This window comes from Lonchura striata, chromosome 1 (assembly GCF_050655825.1).
Source record: "Lonchura striata isolate lonStrDom1 chromosome 1, ASM5065582v1, whole genome shotgun sequence".
Classification (NCBI taxonomy): domain Eukaryota; kingdom Metazoa; phylum Chordata; class Aves; order Passeriformes; family Estrildidae; genus Lonchura; species Lonchura striata.
In genome coordinates this window covers 31,862,705-31,887,020 of record NC_140703.1, presented here as the reverse complement: position 1 = coordinate 31,887,020, position 24,316 = coordinate 31,862,705, and the positions used below count along the sequence as shown (strand labels likewise).

General features: G+C 42.6%; 1 protein-coding gene across 1 annotated transcript; it reads left to right on the top strand.

Annotated features, from left to right (window-relative positions):
• The first annotated feature begins 1 nt into the window (after position 1).
• On the top strand, positions 2-23,316 carry LOC110480821 (antigen WC1.1). The gene is made up of 15 exons (XM_085592646.1): positions 2-9,542; positions 11,019-11,327; positions 12,745-13,059; positions 13,870-14,181; positions 14,478-14,795; positions 15,501-15,815; positions 16,472-16,783; positions 17,500-17,562; positions 17,649-17,963; positions 18,154-18,189; positions 18,488-18,625; positions 18,926-19,021; positions 19,567-19,650; positions 20,705-20,854; positions 22,050-23,316. Exons 1-15 carry the CDS (start codon positions 9,185-9,187, stop codon positions 22,145-22,147), a joined length of 3,219 nt encoding a protein of 1,072 aa, XP_085448772.1. The 5' UTR covers positions 2-9,184; the 3' UTR covers positions 22,148-23,316.
• The last annotated feature ends 1,000 nt before the right edge of the window (positions 23,317-24,316 follow it).

Here is a 24,316-nt window from a genome sequence, read left to right as displayed (position 1 = left end):
CATCCCTCAGATCACATCTGAAATCCCTTTCTTAAGCTAGAACTGTGGTGTTATGCTGGTTTGGTCTTGAGAAATTGTGAGTTTGGAGACCAGCTACCAGAGTGACCTGGTTCACTGTTTTTAACTTGTACCTTCAAATTCAGGAATGAAAGATTTAAATATTCAGAGGGAAAGTTTAAAAACCTCATCTTACAAAAAGGGATAAACACAGACATACACATCACCTGGTCCCTATTGAAACTTGAATTATTTTGATCTTGAGAACCGAGATACTGGCATCTAATTAAAAACTAGTCCTCACAATTCTCTCAAGCAAAGGTCAGAGCATAATCTGCCATAACTTTTGCAAATTTTCAGTGACCATTGGATCAGTGGTTCCACTGTTAGCTGATTGCACACTTAACATGAAATCTTAGACAGCGACCCCAAGTAAATTTTAATATACATGGTTTGAATAAATAGTGATTTCTTGGATGATTACTTGGAATTAACAAAACCTGAGTGGGGGGAAAAGCAAGAGAGAATCATATAAAAATATTTTTTTAATTATTAAGGAAAAATAGTACAGAAAGCAACAATAGTCACAAAAAAACCCTGTATAAATGTATGTATACATGAAAATGTCTCAGTGGAAGTGCACTGAAAACATATGCCTTAGACCACAATTTCAAGAAATAATTAAAACTTTACTTTCAGTTTAACTCTTCATTCAATGGGTCATAAGATCAAAATACAGTTTATTGCAAAACTGAGTAACATCTTATATTTTCTTATAATAGAAATCATATTGGCTCACTCTTGAAGTCTCCCTGAAACCAAATTTTGTCAACTATTAATATTTCTTTAGAGTCCAGTTTCTTCAAGTGATACTTTTGCTGAAAAATTTCTGATTGACACTTCTGCAAAAGCATTTGGGCTCACAAGACAGTAAATATATAACTAGCTTTTGGAAGCATTTGACAAATACATTCATAAAGATAACATAAGGGTAAATACCACTCCAGATAACTTCATTTCAGATGTCTGTTTAAACCATTGTCAGTTTGAGATACAGAGATTAATCCATATCAAAGCTCAGGTTTATCTTAGCACAGGATACATCTCATTTCTCTGAAACTCAAAATCCCTCCAGCACAGCCCGAGTAAGGAAAAAAGTGGTTTCCTTCCTAACTGCTTGCTTTCCTTCAGGCAGCCCCATTTTTACCTTAGTTCTCAGTGTATTACCTTATCTCTTACCTCCATCTATGTTGTGTTTAAAGATAACAGCAATTCAAAGGCACATGTACTTACACAGCCCCAAAACAAGTTTTGAAGCAGCCTGTATTAACTTCAGACCACAAGACATGCATTTGGGTGTGCTTATCTTTATCACTCGCACAGGCGTGTGGAACTGACAGTCCTAAGACCCAGAGGAAGCCTTCAGAAATGTGTACAGCCTTCTGTACAAAAGGGTTCACACTCTGAATTGAAACAATTGGGCAAGTGGGGTTTGTGTCTTTGTTATCTTGCAGTGAGTGATGTACTTTGAAAGTCTATTTATAATGTGCATCAGTAAAGGTATAATTTTCCCATAGGTACCAAAGAACTGTGTTCAGGGGGATTGGAGGTGAAGATTACTGCTGCAAGCTGAAATCATGGGGCAGGACAGTGTCCCGTGGGACGCATGATGGCTTTTGGATCAACTCTGGCTCTGCATTTCTGTCATAAAAGCTCACATGGGGTGAATTTGCATGAAAGAGCAGGGCCTGTGCCTGTGATACCAGAAACCTGATCAAAGAAAGAATGGGTAGATGCTAAGAAACAAGTGAAGCTCTCCTAAGAATACATAAAGTTAGGAGACTCTCAATCCTGCAGATTCACAAGAACAGAAAAACTCAGAACATCAAGATTCTCAAGTCTCCCAAGGCCACAAGCACATCAGCATATGAGGTAACAATCGGAGAGTGTCTCAGTGTGAGACAATAACTGGGCATAATGTCTGAATTGTTATCTGCTATTAATAATAACAGCATGATTCTACTAATAGCCTAAGTAGTAAGAAGTGATCTAACAGACATAATTGTGATCTTTTTCTCTCCTGACTTGAATATCAACCAGGAAAAATTGCAAATTTACTCATGAAACCATCACATCCTTGCTTGACTCTCTAGGACTAGTACAGGCTCATTAATGGTTGCCTGCCTGAGCCCCATCTGTATCTCACTAACCAATAAATATTCCACTAATCTTGCTCATTGCCCCTTCACTGACCTGCCTGCTTTGCACTGTGTTGATCATAGTCTGAGATGTTGCATATCCTCAGGGCAGAGTTCGTTGTCAAGTAACAGATTAAAATGCTATATGGTCACTATGGAGTAAGGCTTTTCTGCCTGCTCTACAGCAATCTTCTCTTGTATCTGCAGCAAAAGGATTATTTATTCAGAGGGTCTGTTGTGGTAATTCCTGAACATGGAGAAGGGATTTAAGGGGACCATTGGAGTAATCAAATCTACACTTGTGTTAATCAAATGAAACATGCCCAACAGCTCCTTTCAGTAATTATGACCTTGGTCATCACTGCAGAGGTTTTCTGCCACCATTTACTCAGACCGAATTCCAGGGCCTTATTTTTTCTCATTGTTAGAAGAACCCTTGTTATATACTTTATTTTCTTTACATTATATAATCCATGTTCCAGTTAGTGTTTACCTGTCTCAAAATAATTAGAAGTAAAAGTTTGTTTTGCTAGGCTGACAACTTTTTGAAGTCTTTTCATTACCCTTTGACTGTAAAATGGACTTTGTATTCCTCTGATCATCCCTGAAGACATTCTTTGTATATCCAACTATAGAACATCATTTTGGTAAGCAAAGTAGTGTGTTCAGTTTCTTAAGCAAAATATCTCAGAGTTGTTCTGCTGTTTCCTGCCTGATATTCCCAGAATCATAGCATGATTTAATCAGAAAATATATTAATGTCAAATCCAACCATTAACTCAGCATTAAACCTAAGGACCTGTGGCCCTAAGTGTCTCATCTACATATCTTTGAAATCAATCTGTGGATGGCAACTCAACCACTTCCCTTGGAAGTCTGTCCCAGTGTTTGACAACCCTGTCAGTGAAGATTTTTTTCCCAATATTTCACCTGAGCTTCCACTAACACAACGTGAGGTAACTTTCTTTCATGCTGTTTGTTCTGACATCCATGGGCACTGGCATGAACCTGGCTACATGGACACCGTGGCCATAAAAGAGGCTTTGGTCATCAAGGGCCTGTATGCTGAGAAACAGATCTTACTCTAAGGCTTCCTGGAGGGGGTTTAAAATGTCAGTGAGAATTCAGTTGGTGGACACCTATCAGCAAATAATAGTGCTAAGTGAAACCACTGAACCTCACTATACGACATGATAATGGATACCTTACCTATCTCTCATTAGCACATCTGTAGTGGGGTTTTCCCCACCCCAACCACATTTCCAATGGAGTGGCAGTGACTTTCTGGTTTTCAGACATCTGTATCAGGTAGCAGAAGCAGGAAAGATCAGCCAAGAACTGAAGCTGACAGCAAATCGGGCATGAAGCAAGGTCCTCACAAGAGTTGCAATACCATAGTACTTAAACAAAAAAACCTCCAGAATAAGTCAGCAACAGCAGCAAGATTAAGCCATCAGGGCAGACAATCCAGAAAAAAATCAAGATCAAGCCATAAAGTCAAGTCAGCAAATCAGGGTCAGGTATCAGCAAAGTTCATGGCCAGACCCCAGCCTGGCTGCCCTGTAGCTCTAGCAGAGACCACAGGCAAGTGTCTGAGGTCCTGAGCAAAGAACAGGCAGCCTCTAGCCAGATTCTCATCTTCCAGCCAGCCTCTGCTGTTCCTCTCATCTCTTTCTGCAGCAGCCTGACCCAAGGCTATCCTGCTGCAAATTACATAGAACTTGAACGACCAAAGCCCAATGAGAAGGGGAAGAGGTTGCAAAGATTGGTGCTCTAAGGACCCAACAGCATGGATGTTACTGAACTCGGGATTTTGGATAAAGATCAGATAGATACCATCAGACAAAAGGAGGATGATGTCAGTGTCATGAAGGGAAATGTGTGTTTAGATTGGTGCAAACAGCATACTGCAACTTGTCCCAGTTGTCAGAATGAGTCAAGATGCCACTGTTTGATTAATAGCATCTTTTATTTCCCTAAAGTTGCCATTCTAGAGTGAATGAGAGGGAGGGTAGAACTACCAGCAGTGGTCACCTGAAGCTAAAAGAAACTCAGCAGAGGAAACAGGAAAGCCTGTAATTCAAATCCTAAGGATTCAAATGTTATGACCAAATATGGAAGTCTTAAGCCTACCCCAAAGACAGAGAGGGTAACATTTTTTACTCACCAAACCACTTCTAGTGATAAACACTGTTTCTGTTGATTGGAGTACAATTTCTTCCAATATGACAGATAAGATACAAATTAAAGGCATTTTCTTTGCCTTTTTTTCTTCTGAAGTGATTTATAAATGACCAGTGTTCTGCACTTTCATACTCCTTTTTCAGGTGAGAAATAACCACTTTGCACAGTGCTCTGCCTGTGCCACCAGTGTTGGTCCCACAGTAAAACAATTCCGATGATGACGTCAGATACACAATCATCCTTCATATAAGGTCAAAAGTACACTTTTTGAATTTTATTGGAGGTTTTGGCTCCTTCAGATTGGAGATTAATCTGCTGACAACGTCTAAAAAGGTGAACATTATTTCTATTGGTTCCTTCAGGTAGCTCATGCTAGCATGTGAATCTATATATTTCCTCCTTTGTAGTCATTTGTGAGATACCAGAATGTCCAGCCGGAGTTTTAGCTAGGCAGTGCCTGGAGAGTGAAGTTTCGTCTGTCTGTGGTCAGGATGGCAATAAAAGGACTTCTTTCTGCTCTAGTGCTGTGGCTGATTCTCCTCTCCATTCAGGTCTCCCTGGGTAAGCACATGCTTTATTTTGCATAAGGCAGTGAGATTTAAAAAAAGTATGCAAATTTAATAGGTTGGTGTTCTACCAACCTCTAAAGCAAAGTGACAAAATGGTGTTTGTTCTGTCTTTGATTCAATCTCCATGGTAATCCCGAGATAAGCAATGGTAAGCCTTTTCTAAAAGTTTGGTATTTTACTCAGGTATCAGTGACTGGCCATTCTCATAAGCATTCAAGTCCAAATTTGTAAACAGTTTAGCTATACTAAAAACCAGCTGGATATTCTTATTACTGTCTTATCTCTCCTGCTGAACTATTTGTAGATAGAATTAATGGTTCCAGGTCTTTGTCAGCACCGTTTGAAATGATGTAGCCTTACCGTATGAGTCCAGTGGAGTTTGGGTATCACCATATCTCCTCAGTTGTTCCTGTCTATCTGAAGCTTTTCACTATTTGTCTCTCTGCACTTCTGGAGCTATGTGTACATGGTTGATGCTGGTGATGAGAGACAGATTTGGGAAACTTCATTTTTTTCTCTCTACACATGGAGATGACCTTAAGGCATTGCGGTGGTGGTCGCATCCCCATATGATGAGAACAAGACTTCAGGGTTGATGTTTTGCTATAGCATGGCCCTGAACCTTGAAGGTTCTCACCAATTGTGTGGATGCAGTCAGAGTTCACATGGCACTCTTGACATACATTTTCATAATATGAAATGTTTTTTATTTAGACACCTTTGTAATGACATTTTAGTGTCAACTGATCTACTGCAGAAATAAGATTGACTTTTCTGCCAACTCCTTGTTAACATCAGGGAACAGTAACAGACTGACTGGAAGATGCAGATAAGAGTAGCTTTACAATGACACCACTCTCAGCACCCTACCACCCTCATCTCTGATCTGGCAGCACTTGCACTCTCCATGCTGCTACAGGAGTTCTGATGTCACCCAGGCACAGAGCACTGTGCGGAGCAGTGCAGGAGTCATAACTCTCCAGGCGAGAGCTGAAAATCTGTCCCTGAGGCAGCCAGCCTGTGCTGGAAACCTCCTCCTAGGGCCTGGGGGCAGGAATGCATGGTGTACCCTCATCTTTGCCTATGAGAACTGGGTTTTCAGCTGGAGCAAGCAAAAATCTCATGCCTTCTCAGCCAAGCAGAACACCAAACCACTGAATTCAATGAAGGTACTTGTGGGATGTACTGTGGAATGTGAAGAAATACAAAATTGTACCTGTACGTATCATAAAAAATTCACAGAAGAGTGATTACAGCAAATGATAGCTTTTATTAGGAAATATTTAAACCTGTCCATTGGGTTATGCCTACCTCTGCATCCAGTCTTGTATGCTGGTACACATTGAAAACATCAGATGTACAATTATGTAAAATTCAAGTGCACAGAGGTCATACAGTTGAGTGAAGAGTGGTTTGTTTTATTCCTGGATGTGGCTAATAGGAATTGGATATCTGATTTGTTTAAAAATGTATTAGGAATTTAACTTTTCTTAGAATCCATTACCGTTTTAAAAGTATAAATATTATAGCTAAGAAAACTCTTTTTTTTTGGACTATATTCTTCAAATATTCTAGGGGTTGTTCTCCAGAATATCTCTCTAGAGACTTACAAGACTTATTACAGAAAGATTATGCCCCCTCTGAGACAACATGTTGCAGGCACAAAGTGGTATTCTAGTTACCTGAGGATTGTACTACGCATGTGCCTTTTTACTCAGGAGACTTGAAGAGAGAGGATATTTTGCAGGAAAAATAGGTTTTGGAAGTTACCAATTGTCAGTCACATGAATAACCACCTTTTTTTGTTTGTTTGTTTCCAAATTTAAATGATAGGCAGGAAATTGTGAGGAAATCCAGCAGTGTTAGCAAAGAGGTAAAGCCTTTGCCTGTGTATGAGAGGTGATGATGTGTCAAAGCCACATTGTCTGTGTGTGATGAAGCAGTTACAGACCACATGAAGATGGAGGCAAAATTGTCTCCCAACTGACTACTGCTAACATTTTACTCTGCAATAAGAAATGAAACAATGGTTAGTTTTGGAAAGAAAAGGCTGCATTAGCACCAGCTCATGGGTTAAGACTGACACACTTGCAGTAAGTAGAGGGAAGAATTAGATTTGTTTCCAAATGCAAAGAAAAATTAAATATTCTCATTTCACAATGTCAGACGGCAGCAAGGTGTGTGATATCTAGAAATGCTTCTCTCTTTTGAGGAAGAGGGGAGGGTGATATTTTACATAAATAATTGTTTTAAAAAAATCTTACAGGAAAACCTAAGGCTCTTAATGCAAATTATCTTTTGTTGCTTATCAAAAGCCATCATTGATAGGAGATGATCTTCCTGGGCTATTTGTAAGGTTTGCACAGCTGCACTGCTTTCCATCCACATCAGTGCCCAGTGCTGAGTCTGGATGAGTACTTCAGGTTTCTCTTGGCACCTGGTCCCTGTGGCTGTGAGTGCAGATCAACAGGGCCCATGGCCAGACATGGCTGTGCCAGCGTGGAACACAGATGCACCTCCCACATAACACAGGCAGTGAGAGAAGGTCCAGGTCTGCACTGAAATGGGCCCATGGGCAGAGCATGCAGGTGGAAAACCTAGGTAGGGAAGGCCAAGGTCATTAAGGATTCTTAGTGACAATTGGATCGAACCTCTTCTATAAATGTTTGCTTTACTATTCCCTGGTGTGTCAGGTCTTGAAACAGTGAAAATTTGTGACCGAAGTTATTAGGCTTCTTATGCAACTGTCCTGTAAACCACCTTAAATTATGTGGTCAATCCAAATAATCCCCCAGGCCCAAAAGAAGTTGCCATCCCTCTTCAGGGATTTATCTGTTCCATAACATGCTGAAATGCAAACCTGATCAAACTGAAGACAAAACTCTGGCGTAGTGGCAAATTTCTTCATGTTTCCTTTGCACATTTAGCTTGTAGTCTGTCCTTAATCTGGGAATGCAAGAGTCCTGCATGTAGTTTTTTACTATTTGATTTTCCACCCATTTCATGAGCATCCTCTTTTATGCTTCAAACAGCAGTGCCTTTGATCCAGCTGGTAGCATGGCTAACTTTTAGTCCAAACAGTCACACTTCTGTAATACCTACATACAAATACACACCCACACACACCGCAGCTGTACCTGGCTGCCCACACAGATGAAAACATGTGACATGTGACACGTTTGACACAAACATAAACAGCAAGTGGCCTTGCAATTATCTATCTTAACTTCTCTAAGGCCTCTGACATGGTCCCACACAACAGCTTTGTCATTAAATTGGGCATATGTAAGTTTGTTGGATGGACTAGTCAATGGATAAGAAATTGGCTGGATGGATGCATCCAAAGAGTTACAGTCAATGGCTCAATGTCCAAATAGAGATCAGTAACAAGTGGTGTCCCTCAGGGGATGGGAACTGTTCAAAATCCTTACTATTGATATTGGTAGTGGGATTGAGTTCACCCTTGGCAAGTTTCCGGAGGACACAAGCTCAGTGGTGCAGACATTGAGGAAAGGAATGCTATCCAGAGGAATCTTGACAGGCTTGAAAAATGAGCCTCACCCCATGAAGTTCAACAAGGCCAAGTGCAAGGTGCTGTACCTAGCTCAGGACAACCATCAGAATTGTCATGGACTTGAGGATGAATGGCTTGGGAGCAGCCCCATGGAGAAGGACTTGGGGATAGTGGTGGGGACAAACTGGACATGAACCAGCAATGTGCCCTTGCAGCACAGAAAACCAACTTTGACCTGAGTCTTCAAGTAGATCCCCTGACTTTATCACCTCTCCAGTAGTTTGATCCCTCTGGTAGCCAACTCCTCCCGCTACCTCACTCTCAAACACACAAAAACTTGGCTTTCAGGCCAATTAACTCACAGGATAATGAAGCTTGATCTGCTGTAGCAATCACACACTAACAGGCAGTCACCTCACCCACTCCAGTTGCCAGTGTTTATTATGGCAGACTTTGTGAATCACAAAGCAGGGACATTACTCGGCATTTCCCAGCCCTGATAAGCCAGTAGCAGAGAAAGTTTGCCTGTCATTAGAAATAATTTACATTTTAGCAGTGCAGTTAGCTCAAACTTGTAAATACTGACATAACTTCTTGCAAAAAAAAGAACCAAACAAAAATGCTCTTTAAGTTGGACTATTTAGAAAGATGAACCAAACAGGCCTGATGTAAGAGTAAATTAAGAGCAGTAATGATCTCATTAGCATCTCCAATCAACAATCATGATTAAGCTCTGTCCTTTCTATATTCTTGCTCTGTCTGAAGGCACTGATGAATTGAGGCTGTCAAATGGAACTGGCCCCTGCTCTGGGAGAGTGGAAGTAAAACATGAGGAGCAGTGGGGAACTGTGTGTGATGGCGACTGGACCATAAAGGATGCTGAGGTTGTCTGTAAGCAACTGCAATGTGGATTTGCTGTTAAGGCTCTAAATCGAGCTCATTTTGGACAAGGAACTGGACCAACGTGGTTGTACCGAGTTGATTGCCATGGTGATGAATCTGCTCTCTGGAACTGCTCACATACAGGATGGGGTTCTTTTACCTGCCCTCATTACTTTGATATTGGAGTGGTCTGCTCAGGTAAGAAGTGTTCCAGCCTTGTATAACAGAAAAAATATATGAGCCTGGGATCAAACTTTGTCCTAGTTGGATAAAGCCAAGTACTCCCTCTACTCATCCAAAGCAAGTTTTTCCAGCATTTAGTCTTCTGCTGACTATGAGTGCAAGCCTGGGCACAGCAATGACATCATATGAGCATATTAAATTACATAGAACAGGAAAAAAACCCCAAACATTATTTGTTTCTACCACAGCTCTCCCAGGCAACAGGAGAGCAGTACTGAACTTGTCTTTGACAAGGAATGGGGGCTAGAAAAGCAGGTGTAGGTAGAGAAGCAAGAAAATGCAATGTTATGTCATACAACTGACCTTCTCCAGATCCTCAGGTAGGCTAAGACAGGATAGTCTGCAATGGCAAAAAAAAAAAAGACCAATATCTGTTTCATGACTGCTTCCTATCCAAGATGTGCATGGTTTTGCTCTTTGGAAAAAGAACCACTGCAAGAAGTTTTTCCTTCCAGCTTCAGGACTTTACATTTGTCGTTTTGTGATTTTTGTAAGGTTCCTGTCAGCCCATTAGTCTAGCCTGTCTGGATCTCTCTGAATAGCAGCTCTACCCTTGTGGTGATGTCCCCATCCCTCCAAAATCATAAGAGTGTACTCCATCACTACCTCCATGAAGATAAGACACTGAGCAAAACAGGCCCCTGGAAACACTCAACAAGTGATATTCCATTTGCTGACAGTCTTCAGATACAGTCCAGCTCACTAATGACTGAGCCTGACCATTCAATCAGCTGCTTAACCATGTTGTCCTTCCAGCCAGACAGCAACATCCTAGTTCTTGGACATAAGAATATTGTGCAAGATAGTGTAAATGACATGTACTGCTGTCCCCTCATCCATAAATCTATTTTAATCAGAAAAGCATTACAGTCTCACAGGCATGATACATGCTTGATAAAACCATGCTGACTCTTCCCATTTATATCCTTGTGCCCACAAATGAGTTTCTACAAGTCTCATTATATACTTTTTTCAAGTACCAAAGTGAGGCTGGCTAGCCTGTAGATCTCCAGACTGTCTTTTTAGCAATTTCTGAAACTGGGTGCAGCATTTCCTGTTTCCACTTCCTGGGGTGCTTCAGCTTCCTATTCCTTGAAATAATGAAATCTCAAGGACACAGACCAGTAAAATTACTATTTGTCTGTTATATATTTGGGAATTGCTACTTCTCAGTCATTGGCAGATATTCAAAGCTTCCTTCCTTCTTTCCCAAGGATTTTGTATTTTCACATACTGAGAAATAAGCAATCTCATACACCATTTTGTTCTTTCTCAGTGTTATACAGGAATTGCCCGAGTCACAATTCAAAAGTATCAGTGGTCCTCAGAGAAGTGAAATGTGTCTTGCTTATTAAGGTACAGGACTTATAAAAATAGGTCAGTACAACCAACCCTTGATGCTGGATTTCTTGTTTTTTGGGTTTTTTTCAGGCTTTTCTGATCTGCGTCTGACTGGAGGGGACACTGCCTGTTCAGGACATCTGAAAGTAAAGAAAGAAGAAACTTGGGCCACTGTCTGTTTCCCACACATTGATTTCAAAACTGCCTCTGTTATATGTAATGAGTTAGAGTGTGGCCAGGCTGTGGATACCTTGAGAGGAACTCACTTTGGAGACACACATGAGCTGATCTGGCAGGAAGAGTTTCACTGTGTAGGGAACGAGACTCACCTCGCAGACTGTCCCAGGAATATGCACCACACTAACACGTGCTCTCATGATGCCACTGTTGTGTGTTCAGGTGAGATTTTAGATTGATGGACATTATTCACCAGTGTCCTATATGTCTTCTTCTTGTTAGCCCACAGTTCAGAGCATCTGTACACTTCTGTGGTCCTCAGGATCCTTGGATGCTTTGAGCCATTCCAGAGGGACTAGAAAATAACAGAGCAGCCCCGCAATGTCTCATTCACCCTACTGAAACTCTGCATCTAACATGGGCTGTTCTAATCACTACCACACAGAGATCTCAAAAGGGCTGTTATTTATTTTATGCTATTAGAAATATGCACTCAACAGTCCTAAGAATGTTCTACACATCCTTCTCTTATAAATAAAAATAAAAATGGCCAGAGCCAAAAAGCAGGAATATTGAGACATTAATTTATTTCCTGTGGTGCCAGTGTGTATGTTAATCACTGGCACTTCAGTTAATTATAAAATGGGAACAGGTACCATATCTTCAAAAGGCTGAAGGAGCCGCAAGTTATTAAAAAAAAAAAAAAAGAAAAAAAAAAGGAAATAAAAAGAAAAAAATGTTGCCAGAGGCCTAGATGATTTTAATTGAGACTGGAAGGTAACACTTTTTTCCTGAGGCCACAGTTCTAAAGGGGCAAACTAAACCTGGGGCAGAGCTTCTGGCAACAGTCAGACACAAGCCTGGAACAGGACTGGAGCTCATGACCATTTCCTGTCCAAAGGGCTTCAGTCTGTTTCAAGACTGCTTTGGACACTGTGACCAGTGGCAGCCCAACTCCTCAGTTAATGCTTCTAGCAGGCCTTGGCTCCTGCCTCTATCTTGCTAGTGTCTCAGCTTAGAGCTGAAATCCTGGGCTCATCAGGGGTACAATGCAAGGACAAGGTAAGGGTAGAAAGTAACAATGTGAGAGGATGGAGGGACTGCATGGGGCTGGCAGTAGGACACCACAGTGCCATCCATGTCACCCTTAATTTATTGTCAGTATTCTGATGGTTATGGCCTGGGGTGTTCAGAGCCTTGCTCTGGGGCATGGATGAAAGCTGAGACTTCCCCACTGCAGTTTCTACTTACCAGGAAATGTAACATGGCCAGCTACTGGGGGAGAGAGTGATACCAGTTGCTCCTACTCTGAGTTCTCCACATGTGAGGCAGTGCTGAAATTGCATCTGCAAGAGAAGATGTTATAAGGAAGCAGCAGTATTGTGAGGGGAGGAGAGAGCAGAGCAAAGAGGAGACACTGAACTTAAAGAGTCAAAATCTTTTAGTCATATAGTGCAGGCTACAACACGGACAATAGTGACTTTTTTTCATAGCTGGCATCCTGTTCTAAGATGCTTTCCAGTAACCTGACATGTGTGAGTGCTAGTTTCTTGCAGATAGAGAGATCTCTCTTACAGTTTTCAGTGCAGTAGCACAAAACCCCAGAAGTAACTGCTAAGCTCCTTTATTCTTTCTGCAGGCTACGGTGGGTACCGGCTAGCAAATGGCAATACCACATGTTCAGGGAGAGTAGAGCTTCTTCACGGAGGCACGTGGGGAACCCTGTGTGACTACCTGTGGGATTTACCAGCTGCCAATATCCTCTGCCAGCAGCTAGACTGTGGAGTTGCACTACTGATACCAAGTGGACAGTCCTTTGGGGAAGGAAGTGGATCTGTCTGGAACGCCACATTCAGCTGCCAGAAGAATGGCTCCCTCCTGAGAGATTGTCTCGTGCGTGCTCTAGGTCAGGATGAATGCCCCGCTGGAAAAGAGGCTCGTGTGGTATGCTCAGGTGAGCAGTGGAAAGGTATAAGAAGAGAACTGAAAAACTTCCTTGAGGAAAAATATGGATTCAAGATTCAGAGGGCGTATGTGGAGTCAGGCTCTGTCTTTTGGCTGCTGCAACAGGAGTCAAGGTTTCACTTCAACTGTACCACAAGGCTGCTCCCTCTAAAATGCTCCTAGTGTCAGGTAACAGCAAGAGCAGGGCTGCTGCACAAGCCAGGATAATCTGGGCACAGAGGCTGAGCACAGCACAGGCAGAGTCCTTGCCACCAAGACACAATCCAAAGCATCTGCAGAGAGGACAGAGGAAGGTATTGGTAATAAGTCTATGAGCAGTCCCAGACAAGTCGAAGCAAACAGAGGTGTAGGGTCTGGCTGGGGAGAACAGCCAGGCATAGCATGAGACAAGACTGGAGACAGTTACACCTGTCATGTGCTTGAGGCAGGGACTGAATTCCTGGCCCAGGTTTAAGTGAGGACTTGGACCAGCAATTGAAGGATGCAGAGCTGTAGGCCCTCAGTGATATTGGTCTGAAAAATTAAGGTCTATTGATTGACCCAAAGCCCCAAAACCTAGTGCCCTGATTTTGAAAATTGCAAATGGGGTGTGATCCTGAGTTCTAGTCATTCTTATCAGTAAAATAGGCTGGACTGAAGTCTAGTTATGAGTATTGAAGTTTCTAGTCATGAGTATGGGCCAGTTAAGTAATTTTTACTACTGAATAATAAGGAAAACTCATTCCCATTTTCCAGTCACTTCCAGGTCCTGCCCATGAGCAAATGTAACACTCCAATATTCTCTTTCTCTTACATTCAGGGTGTCCAGGGGCCAGGCTGGTGAATGGCACTACATGCTCTGGCATAGTGGAGGTCCGCCATGGAGACAGGTGGGGAAGACTCTGCCACTCCCACTGGAATTTGCAAGCTGCCAGTGTTCTCTGCCATCAGCTGAACTGTGGCTATGCAAAATCAATCCAGATGGAAGACCGTTTTGTGGGTGGAAATGGGCCTATATGGAGAGATGCTTTTCACTGTAAAGGGACAGAGTCCTGCCTATGGGATTGTGTTCAAGTGACTTTGGGCAATCCAACCTGTTCAGCCAAAGAAGTAGCCACTGTAACCTGCTCAGGTAAGACAGGAGTGGCCTTTTATGGGTGGTGCAACTTCAGACCAAAGCAGTGCTGGTGATCTCACTGACAGGATCTAGTCTTTGAGGTGGGGAATCCTTTCTTGGTTCCCATTGCAGGCCCTTGCATGCATGAAAGCAAACAAAGTCTTAATGGGGGAAGTCTCCTTAATTAGCGGTGGGAATTAATATTTTGCCAGCACAGAAATATGTCTTTCATAACTTTCCTGCAAGTTATTTCTACTGCAGTGAGATAAATAGATGTCACTCAATGTATTTCCCAACTCTCTTGAGCCCAGGTCTTGCTGAATCACTCAGACTCTCAGGAGGTGAGAGCCGCTGTGGTGGGCGAGTTGAGCTCTCCCTCCATGGTGTGTGGAGCAGAGTCCTGGATGATGACTGGGACATTAGGGATGCCCATGTGGTGTGCAGACAGCTCCAGTGTGGAACTGCTGAGAAAGCCTATTACCTTCCAAAGTCTGAGCGAGGCATGGGTCTTGTTGGCCTAAGGAGCGTCCAGTGTACTGGAAACGAGACTCAGCTGATGCTCTGCAACACCTCCCATTATCACACAGTGCCTACAGGAGTTTCTGAAGACGTTGGTGTGATTTGTTCAGGTGAGTCGCTGTGTGAAAGGTACAGAATGTTTCCTGGGATTTCTCCAGCCCACGTTGTGCTGTGGTGTCACAGATCTTAAGGTGGCACAAGTCTGAGCTTGATGATAGTTAAGGAAGCAAATGTAATTTATATAATTCTTTCTTCATCTGAATTTCTTACAGAATTATCTTCCAGAGTCAAAAAGAACTATTAGAACACAGAAGCCATAAGAACACTAATTTGGCTGTGATTGCCAAGCATTCTTACTGCCACTTGAGAATTAAATAGCTTTTATTTTGTGACATTTCTATATTTATGGATATTTGCAGCTATTCTACAGAATATTACAACTGTTTCTACTCTTCTCTGATTTTATAACCCATCTGTAACAGGAACAGTATCTGTCTACACCAAAATGAGTATAGACAGAAAACAGATTGTCTGGCTTTCTAAGATAAGGTGACCTCTGCATATACTTGGTATGATTATACACTTCTTGCTGGCAATTTCTCACTGGAATTATTCAAACATTCACCTGGTGCAGGAGTAGGCCTTTTCCTCATGCATTTTTAGCCTCACAGGACTTCTGCCCAAGCAACCATAGCAGAAGCATTGGGATATAACAGGAACATGTTGTCTTAAAGGTACTTTAAAAATATTGCCATTATGCTGACCTGTGCATTATAGTTGCGTTGCATGTTGACAGCTGGATTTTCTTCTTACAGGCAGCAGACAGATGAGGCTGGTGAATGGAACACACCGCTGTGCTGGGAGAGTAGAGCTTTATCATCATGGCATCTGGGGCACCATCTGTGATGATAACTGGGATCTATCAGATGCCAATGTTGTTTGCAAACAGCTTGGATGTGGGCATGCCATCGAGGCATTTGTCTCTGCTCATTATGGTGAAGGGTCAGGGCAGATCTGGCTGGATGATGTGAATTGCACTGGGGCTGAGTCTGATCTCTGGACATGTCCCTCTAGGGCATGGGGCCAGCACAACTGCCAACACAAAGAGGATGTTGGAGTCCTGTGCTCAGGTGTGTTTGGAAAACCCTTTTCTGAGCCTGTGGGTTCAAACAGGAGAGTTGTATAAAAGGGAAGTTGAGAATAGTGGGGACTTGCTTGGACAGCCTCCTCCTGTCTTGACAAAGCACGATTGGGCAGCACATCTTCTTGATGCAAAGGATATATAAAAGCCCATATTATGCACACAAACACATACACACATGCAAAAGTCTGTGGTGTAGTAGAATATTTGGGGGATAAATTTCAGGAGCTTGTAAAGATTTCCACAGCAAGGGGCTGTGTGCTCCTTCCAGTCGGCTACAGCTGCCTCTGAAACCAGTGGGAACAGCCCACTGTGCACTACAGCATTGGACCATCCAAGTAGCTTATGGTGGCTCTACTCATGCATATTTAAGACAGAATGGCAGCAGCAAGAGAGAGAAGAAATGAAAGAGAAGTGGAAGAAACCACAGATGACCCTTGAAGGGGGTTAGGGCCTGTTAGGGCCCATGTTGGAGCAAGAACAAAGCCTGAAAAGAGTGCAGCCTCTGGAGTATCCATGCTCCCCAATACAGGTAGAACCAATCCAGGTAATTAGCACTGTAACAAAAGTGTTATTACACAGGCAGGAAAGAAACATCACAAGAAGTCTGTGGCACTACTTTCATTTTTATGCCTTCACTTGCAGATTTCCTGTCTCTGAGGCTGGTGAACGGCAATGACTGTGCCGGGCGTGTCGAAGTTTTCTACAACGGGACGTGGGGGAGCGTTTGTTCCAACCGCATGTCCCTGCTCACCGCAGCAACCATGTGCAAACACCTGGGCTGCGGAGACGGAGGAATCGCGACCGACTTCCAATACGGCAGAGGGTCTGGGCCCACGTGGCTGGACCACATTGAGTGCACTGAGCAGCACAGCTCGCTCTGGCAGTGTCAGTCAGACCCCTGGGATCCTCAGTCGTGCAATAACCGAGCTGAAGAGACCCATATCACTTGCACTGGTAATCAGAAATGTATTTGTATATGGCCAGACATGTACACTTGTTATCTGGTGTGTATTATTTCTAGTTTCATGAAAATGGCAGCATTTTTTTTTTTTTTGTCTCAATGAGTAAATTAAATGAGTGTATTATAATTACAAGATTATCAGAGTGCTGTGTCCCAGTGAAATCCTAAGGAATTCCCTAATAGGATGATGCCATTGCATATTTTTAATGCAAAAATCTACGATACACAGTCAGTCTGTGAGATGCGAGCTAGGATGAGATTTTCCAAGAGGTCTAGAGCCACGTCTATGTTTCTGCAAGTAGGGAGGCATATCTGTGTGGCTATACACGTAGCTATGGACCAAGTGTACAAATCAGTTTGGTTGTAAAGGTCCAGTTCTAATGCCTGCTCTTAGGACAGTATTTCACACCTATGAGTATCAATATCTGTATTCATATATGTATATATTCAATGTAATTAAAATTAATTCTACATGATATTCAGATATCCTGAAAGGGATTGCAGCTGCCTCATGAGAAGAAGGAAAGCATAACCATCAGGAAGATTATTACTCACAGCAACAGCCAAATAGCCATCCACCAAGAACTAAAACAGGCCATGCATATATTTCAGGAAATAATTAACCTGATGGTTAATTTTCAGGTATTTTATACTCCCTATTTTTTCAGAGAATAATTAAATTATTTACTTTATTATTTAATTTCTGCAGGAAGAAAAGAGACAACATCTCCAGCTGCATTTGCTGAGTGTCCAAACTCCACAAGTTGTTCAGGTACCTCCACCTCTTTGTTTTTCCTTACTCATCCCTGTGGACCTTCCTGCTGTTTCAATACAACAGAAGGTTTCTGTGTTTTGCAGACAGAGAGAAGTTACGAATCATGGGAGGAGAGGATGAATGTTCAGGCAGAGTGGAGATGTGGCACCAAGGTTCCTGGGGAACAATCTGTGATGATGCCTGGGACATGGCAGATGCCAATGTTGTATGCAGACAGCTGGGCTGTGGATCTGCTGTGTCTGCTCTGAGGGAGGCTGCCTTTGGAGAAGGGACTGGTCCCATCTGGTTGGAGAAGGTGCACTGTAAAGGAACAGAGCTGTCTCTTTGGGACTGTCCTGCCAAGCCTTTGTTTGGCAAAAACTGTGATCATAAGGAAGATGCTGCTGTGAACTGCTCTGGTTAGTGATTGGTCCTTTATTACAAAGGTCTGTGAAGGAGGTGGGTAGGGGAGCATTATGCCAGCTGTACTTCCCAGTGATTAGCCCTTTCATAATTTTGAGTGCTAAAACATCACAGATTTTATGAAGACGTTCTCCTTATTTTTCACATTTGCTTCTTCCTTAATCTGGATTCACCTTCCTTTTGCAGGTGTGACAGAAACAACAGCATCACCCACAAGAGCAGGTAAATTCTTTCTCTCTTTTCTTTCTCCCATCAAATGACACCTTAATGTCCCTAATACTTAACAGATAAAACAGCAGTTTATTTCAGCTCATCAGAAAGCACTTCCCACAACCTTTCATGAAGGAACACTGAGTGGCACCACCTCCAGCTGCTGAACTTTATCTGCTTGAGCAGGACCCATAGCAGAGCAGCCAGTGCCCTGCCTCAGCCTGCTAGGGTGGGCACAGCAAGGGGCTGCACAGGTGCAGCCCTTTGGTACATGTGATTTTCTACCTGTTTCCTCTCTGTTTCCACTCAGATCGTCCCCGCCGCCCTGCCACAGGCAGTACAAGGCTTTCACTGCCTGTCCTCCTCTGCATTATCCTGGGGACCCTTCTCTGCCTGGTCCTTGCCATTCTTGCTGGGCAGATCCGACGTGCCAGGGCACAGCAGAGAGGTGGGTGTCTCAGGACTGGTATGAAATGCCTCCTTTCCATGGTCCCAAATGTTCAGTTGGCTGGGGAGGCAGTGGGGATGGGTGACTGAGATGAGCTGAATCTGCTGACACACTGAGATTTTTCTTTTACTTTCTGGCAGTGAAAGAGCCCAGAGGTTCTTATCCTCAGTCAGCACCTCTTGGTGCCTTTCTAGGTACCAACCAGGCCATGTAGACCCCTGTAAGGCACTTCTCCTTTTCAAGACTCCAGCCTGAATATAAGCAGAGACTGTGAAAGTGATCATTACCTTTTACTTTCAGGCTCCAGACTATCCTATGACCCCTTCTCCGAGGCTGTCTATGAAGAGATTGATTATAACCTGATGAGGGAAAAGCAGGGTGTGACTTTCCTCTCAGGTCTGTGTGTCTTGCTTTTTTCTCAAGGAAAAGATCCTCCTTTCTGATCCCAATCTGATAATTTGCAGCTCCCAAATCTACTGGGGAATTTAAAATTCCTGGACTTGAGGAGTTTCCAGCCCAGTGGACTCTGTCAATTCATTTCCTAGGGTCAGTTTGTTTTGTGCAGTTCTCACTGCAGCCACAGACCATAGATCAGTATAGGGCAAACAAACAAACAAAAGCCTTTTGCTTAAATTATTTAAAGCTGTAACAAATAAAGGAATAATTACATCTCCCTCACAGCAGCTGGGTCCCTGTAGGTTTCCTTCTGTGGACTTTTTTTCCCATTGTAGCTTGCCTCCCCCATGATCTATGAGAGGTGTTATGGGGCCCCTGAGGGATTCTTGGTTATTCCACTGTAAGCCTTGCAGAAGTAATACTGACTGCCAAAGGGTATGCTGGACTTGGATGCTATTACTGTAGCCTGCTCTTTTTCTCATGGTGCAGTTTTAGCACTTAAGGAGAGATTAATCTTGGTATCATGCTCCTTCTCATTTGCCTAGATTCTTTTTCAGAGAGCTCAAAACCAAAGGAACAGTTTTATAGAGCAGACAGTGATGAAGAAAATGGTGCTGGAGCAACTCAAGGTAATGTGAGAAAGGGTTTGTACAAAGAAAGAGATCCAAAATCAGGGTAACTTTTAATATCCAAAGCATTATGAGTGATTAAGACTTTCATTTTACATCCTAGTGATGTTTCCTTGTGATGCAAAATCTGTGTAACTCTTGTGGTGGAAGACTGTCATACAATCTCATATACAAGTGCTACTTTTCTCTTCTATAAGAGAAATTCAAAAGAAATGTTTGCTGGTAGTTCTGCAGACATTTCACAGGCTCCAGTCACATGAATCCAACAATGTGACAGCTGCTTCTCCCAGACATTGCAATGGTAATACCTTGTAAACTGTTGCTTCATTTCTGAGACAAACGGGGAGAATTAAAACAGAGGAAAGACATATTACAGATACAAACACTGGTGTACAATTTGAGCTGATCAAGGGGTCTTAATCCGAGTGATCTGAAGAAAATATTGATTCCTAGCTGTGGGGTTTGCCTGGGGGGTACATTTGGTTTGTTGGTGGGTTTGTTTTTGGCTTTTTTTTATAATTTGAAATAGTTGAGGGAGAGAGAGTGTTTGGATAAGAACTGAATTTTCCTAGAGTTGATCAAAAACCTCTGATAGCCATTGCCTGGTGTCCAAGAGATCTACTGCCAAAGGCACAAGCAGTTTTGGACCTCAGTTGCTCATATCCCAGACCCTGCTTCTGCACCATGACTTTATTTTCTACTGCTTTTCTTATATTAAGGACTTTTTTTAACTTAAAAAACAAATTAAAAGCTTTTCCTTACTTGTTTTGAAGTGCTTATAGAGAAGACAATTATTCTAAATAGTTTCTCTTTCTCTTATTCAGATTGAATATTGATTTCTAGGTAAAAAGTGAAACAGGAGTGCTTTGATTTACTTTTCTGTTCATACATTTACTATTGGTAAACATATGTATATACAATAAAACTGTGCACACTAACATTTGCTGAGGGATGAATTTCAGTTAAGTACAGACATGTCACTATTACAGCCCCGTGTTGCTAGATTATCAGCTACTACTTTCCCTAGTGGAAGTTAATACCTGTACTGTTCCAGAAGCCTCTCCACTGCCTGAAAATGCCCTGGAAGACGGTTATGATGATGCAATAGAAGCTCCTGGACCTAGAGATACTTCTCTTTCTGAGCAGAATGAACAGGAAATCAGGATCCCTGGAGAAAGTGACAGAAACAAGGATTCCCGGACAGGTGAGGTTAGAAGAGCAGTGCTGTTCTGTTACATCCAGCTAATCTATACCTCTGCTCTGGTTTCCTAACAGCCATAAAATTCTTGCCTGTGGCCAACCCAACCTAAGTTTCCACTGCTGCAAATTAAAATTGTTACTTCTCATTAGAATGACCATGGGGACAGAGAGTTGCTGTCGTCTTTGTAACAGCCTTTTAAGTGCTTGAAGACTGATAACAGTTTGTTCACATACCTATCCTCAGTTCTGTTTTGTATTTTGTTTCTCTACACAACCACAACCTAAATTAGTCAACTTCCTACTTAGGCCCTGAAGACTATACTCTGCCCATGATGTGTCTCCACTCAGTCCATGTCAGTAGGTCCATATCTTTCAAAAATTGCTTCAAACCCAGAAGTTTACATTACTTCTTTACAGCATGGTACTGAGATCTTACTAGTGTCAGGTAGAGCAGAACGACCAGTTCTTACAGCATATCCTCCTGTTTATGGATGTTAGTGTGATACTTCCCTTTTTTCCAATGACATGACGGTCTTGAGAGGGCTCAATGTTTGATGCATATTCAAATAGTGCTCTGTAAAATGCTACATATCACTAGACATGGCTTTTTCAAATTATGCAATTGACTCTTTCTCCCTTCATCTGTAGTCTCTTAAGTGTTCTTATTAGATCTCATTCTATGTCCATGGAGAATGGATTTGGCTAAGTTTTTAACCTGTCACTAAACTTTGTCAGGCCCATATAATTCATTGTGAATTAACAACAAATATTTAAGACAGACTTTTCTTTATCAGTGCATTTAATACAACTGTGGAACAGCTGATCTGAACTCTACTCTTTGGAGTATCGATAAATATTTCTGGCCTATTGGAGATGTGGAAAAATAATGAAAATACAGGACTCAAAGTAACTAGAGAGACATTAGAGGTTTGTTTATGTTGTTGGGGTTTTTTTGGGGTTTTTTTTTTTGACAGCCCATGAATATATTCCTTTTAACATTGTGCATAAAGCTTGAATCTTGGATATGTATACACACTGCAGAAGGCAGAGGGACATAAGCATTTCTCAGGCCTTTCACAGCCACTCCTATCTGAGGTTCTAATTTCTGGAGGAGACAACCAGCCTCTGCACAACCACACAGAGGTAATACCTACAGGATGTGCATTTATCTATCTGTGTTCTTCCCTTCATGTTTGCAGACTGGATTCCCAGAAACAGGACCTCTGAGGCTGAGAGAACCTCATCCCCTGCTCCTGAAGATACAGGCTATGACGACATTGAAGAGCTGGGGCACTGATAGAGACTGCTGAGCTGTACTGACTTCTGGAAATACACCACTGCTCATAAAATGCTAATCCTGCACTAGCAGAACCAGAACAACCTACATTTAGGATTAGTTTGCATAAGTTTAGGTTATTTCCAGAGACAAGATTACATACATAAAAGATAAATAAGCATGGCTGTTAAGAAAATCTTTCAAATTTCTCTTATAATTTCTTGTTGCTAAGACTTAGTGGACTTTTTTGATTTTATTTTTAAATACCTCCTTTTTTTTTTTTTACTGAGTTAAAATTATGATATTTTCTTATTAGAAACTGTCCAAAGATCTCAAATTTATGCTTTTCCTGTTGGGGTAGCTTCTGGGAATTATTTGGAATGGAGATTGAACTGCAAAAAAATAATCAAAATTCTGTTTTGGCCAAGTCTTTGAGACAGGAATTCTTGCTGATTGCTTCCACAGAAACCTCAACAATATCTGACTGGTGCTGCAGGCATGCTGTGAGGCACAGAAGGAGGGAAACACATACACCCATGGGATCTAACTGCATCATACAATCTACTTCTCCTGGCTAACCGGAAAACTGGGAACGTAGAAAGTTTTTGCAAGGAATAGTAAAAGGCAGCAGAAACTGACAATTCTATGCCAGAAAAAGGTGTAGCAAGCTATTTATCCCTGTCAGAACTATCTGCAGAGGACAGAACTTTTCTCCAGGTGCAGCAGGCAGTGACCAGGAAGAAGGAATCCCTGGGGACTCAGAGATGGCAACAACTGATGTCACAGGCATGATGCAGTTGAGCTGAGTGAACGGGATATATAATCCTCATTGTGGTTAAGTGGACTGATATGGGGAATGTGTTAATATTTGTAGCCAAACTCTTACAGCATTCTGCCTGCACCTGAATTGCACCTGCACAGGGAAATGTTTAGGATAATTGGAGTAATTGGATTAAAAGCGTATTAACAATTAACAAGATTAATAAAACATGTAAAACGGCTTAACTGTAGGATCTATCAGGCAGTTTCTCTTCTAAGGGATGAAAACAGATGCATACAGGATGAAACCCTAGAGAATCAGGCTACAGCTGAACTCATTACAAATCTATCTTTAAAACTTTTGAAAAAACAGGTATGAAGAGAAGTTGTTTGTGAGTGGGGTTACAGGCAGCAGTGCTTGCTACAGTCTGTGTAGCCAGCTGTGCTGGGACACAGCCTGAACCAGCACTTGGGAAAGCAGCAGTCACATCCATAGGCTCCAGTGATCTGAAGAGAGGAACCCACAAACCCCAGAGACTGCCTGAGGCAGTGACTTTGTGCAACTCTTTAAAGTCACACTCCTCAGTATTTTTGACCCCTTGAGAAAAACGTTTCCTTTGGAGAAATCCTACCAATTCTTCTAAATAGAATTTTATTCAGTCACACTTTTTTTTTTTGCCACCAATATGCTTGGTAAAGTCTTCACACTTAAGTTTCCCAGCTCTCTCTCAAATATTTTCTTAACGATTGGCTCCTGCCCAGTGCTCAGGTGTTAAGAAAGACTTCAGGGAGGGCTCACAAACTGTTGTTGGCATTCAGGTTTTTCATTCTTGAGTTAAAGTTACTCATAATTCAGAAAGCCACTTTGCTACAAAAAAAAAAAAAAAAAAAAAAAAAAAAAAAAAAAATCAAGACTACAGCCAAAGGAGAGATCCATAGCATGTTCCAGGTCACATCCAGGACTGAAGTGCGTTGCTGCGGTGGGGAGGGAACCGTGGCAGAACTAGAGCGCTTCGGGATTGCACAGAGCTTCTGCGGGATGGGCAGGGGAGGAATTAAAGGTGGGAAAGCGTTAGGTGAATGGAGGAGGAACAAGTGTGGCGAAAATGGAGAGTAGGGGGACTAAAGGGCCATGGCACGTAAATCGTTTGCTGGTCCGGCAGGGACACCGTGCTCCCGGGAAAACAGCCGGGACTGCTCGGCCGAGTCAGCTCCCGAGTTCCCTCCTCGGGAGCTCGCTCTCTCCCGGCCGCGCCATGAAAAAGCGCTTCGGAGAGCCGCCGAGGCGGCGGGGCGGCGGGGCCGAGCGGGCGGAGCGGGGCGGCGGGGCGGCGGGGAGGCGGAGCGGGACGGGACGGGACGGGGCGGGGCGGCGGAGAGGCGGAGCGGGGCGGCGGAGAGGCGGAGCGGGCGGAGCAGGACGGGGCGGCG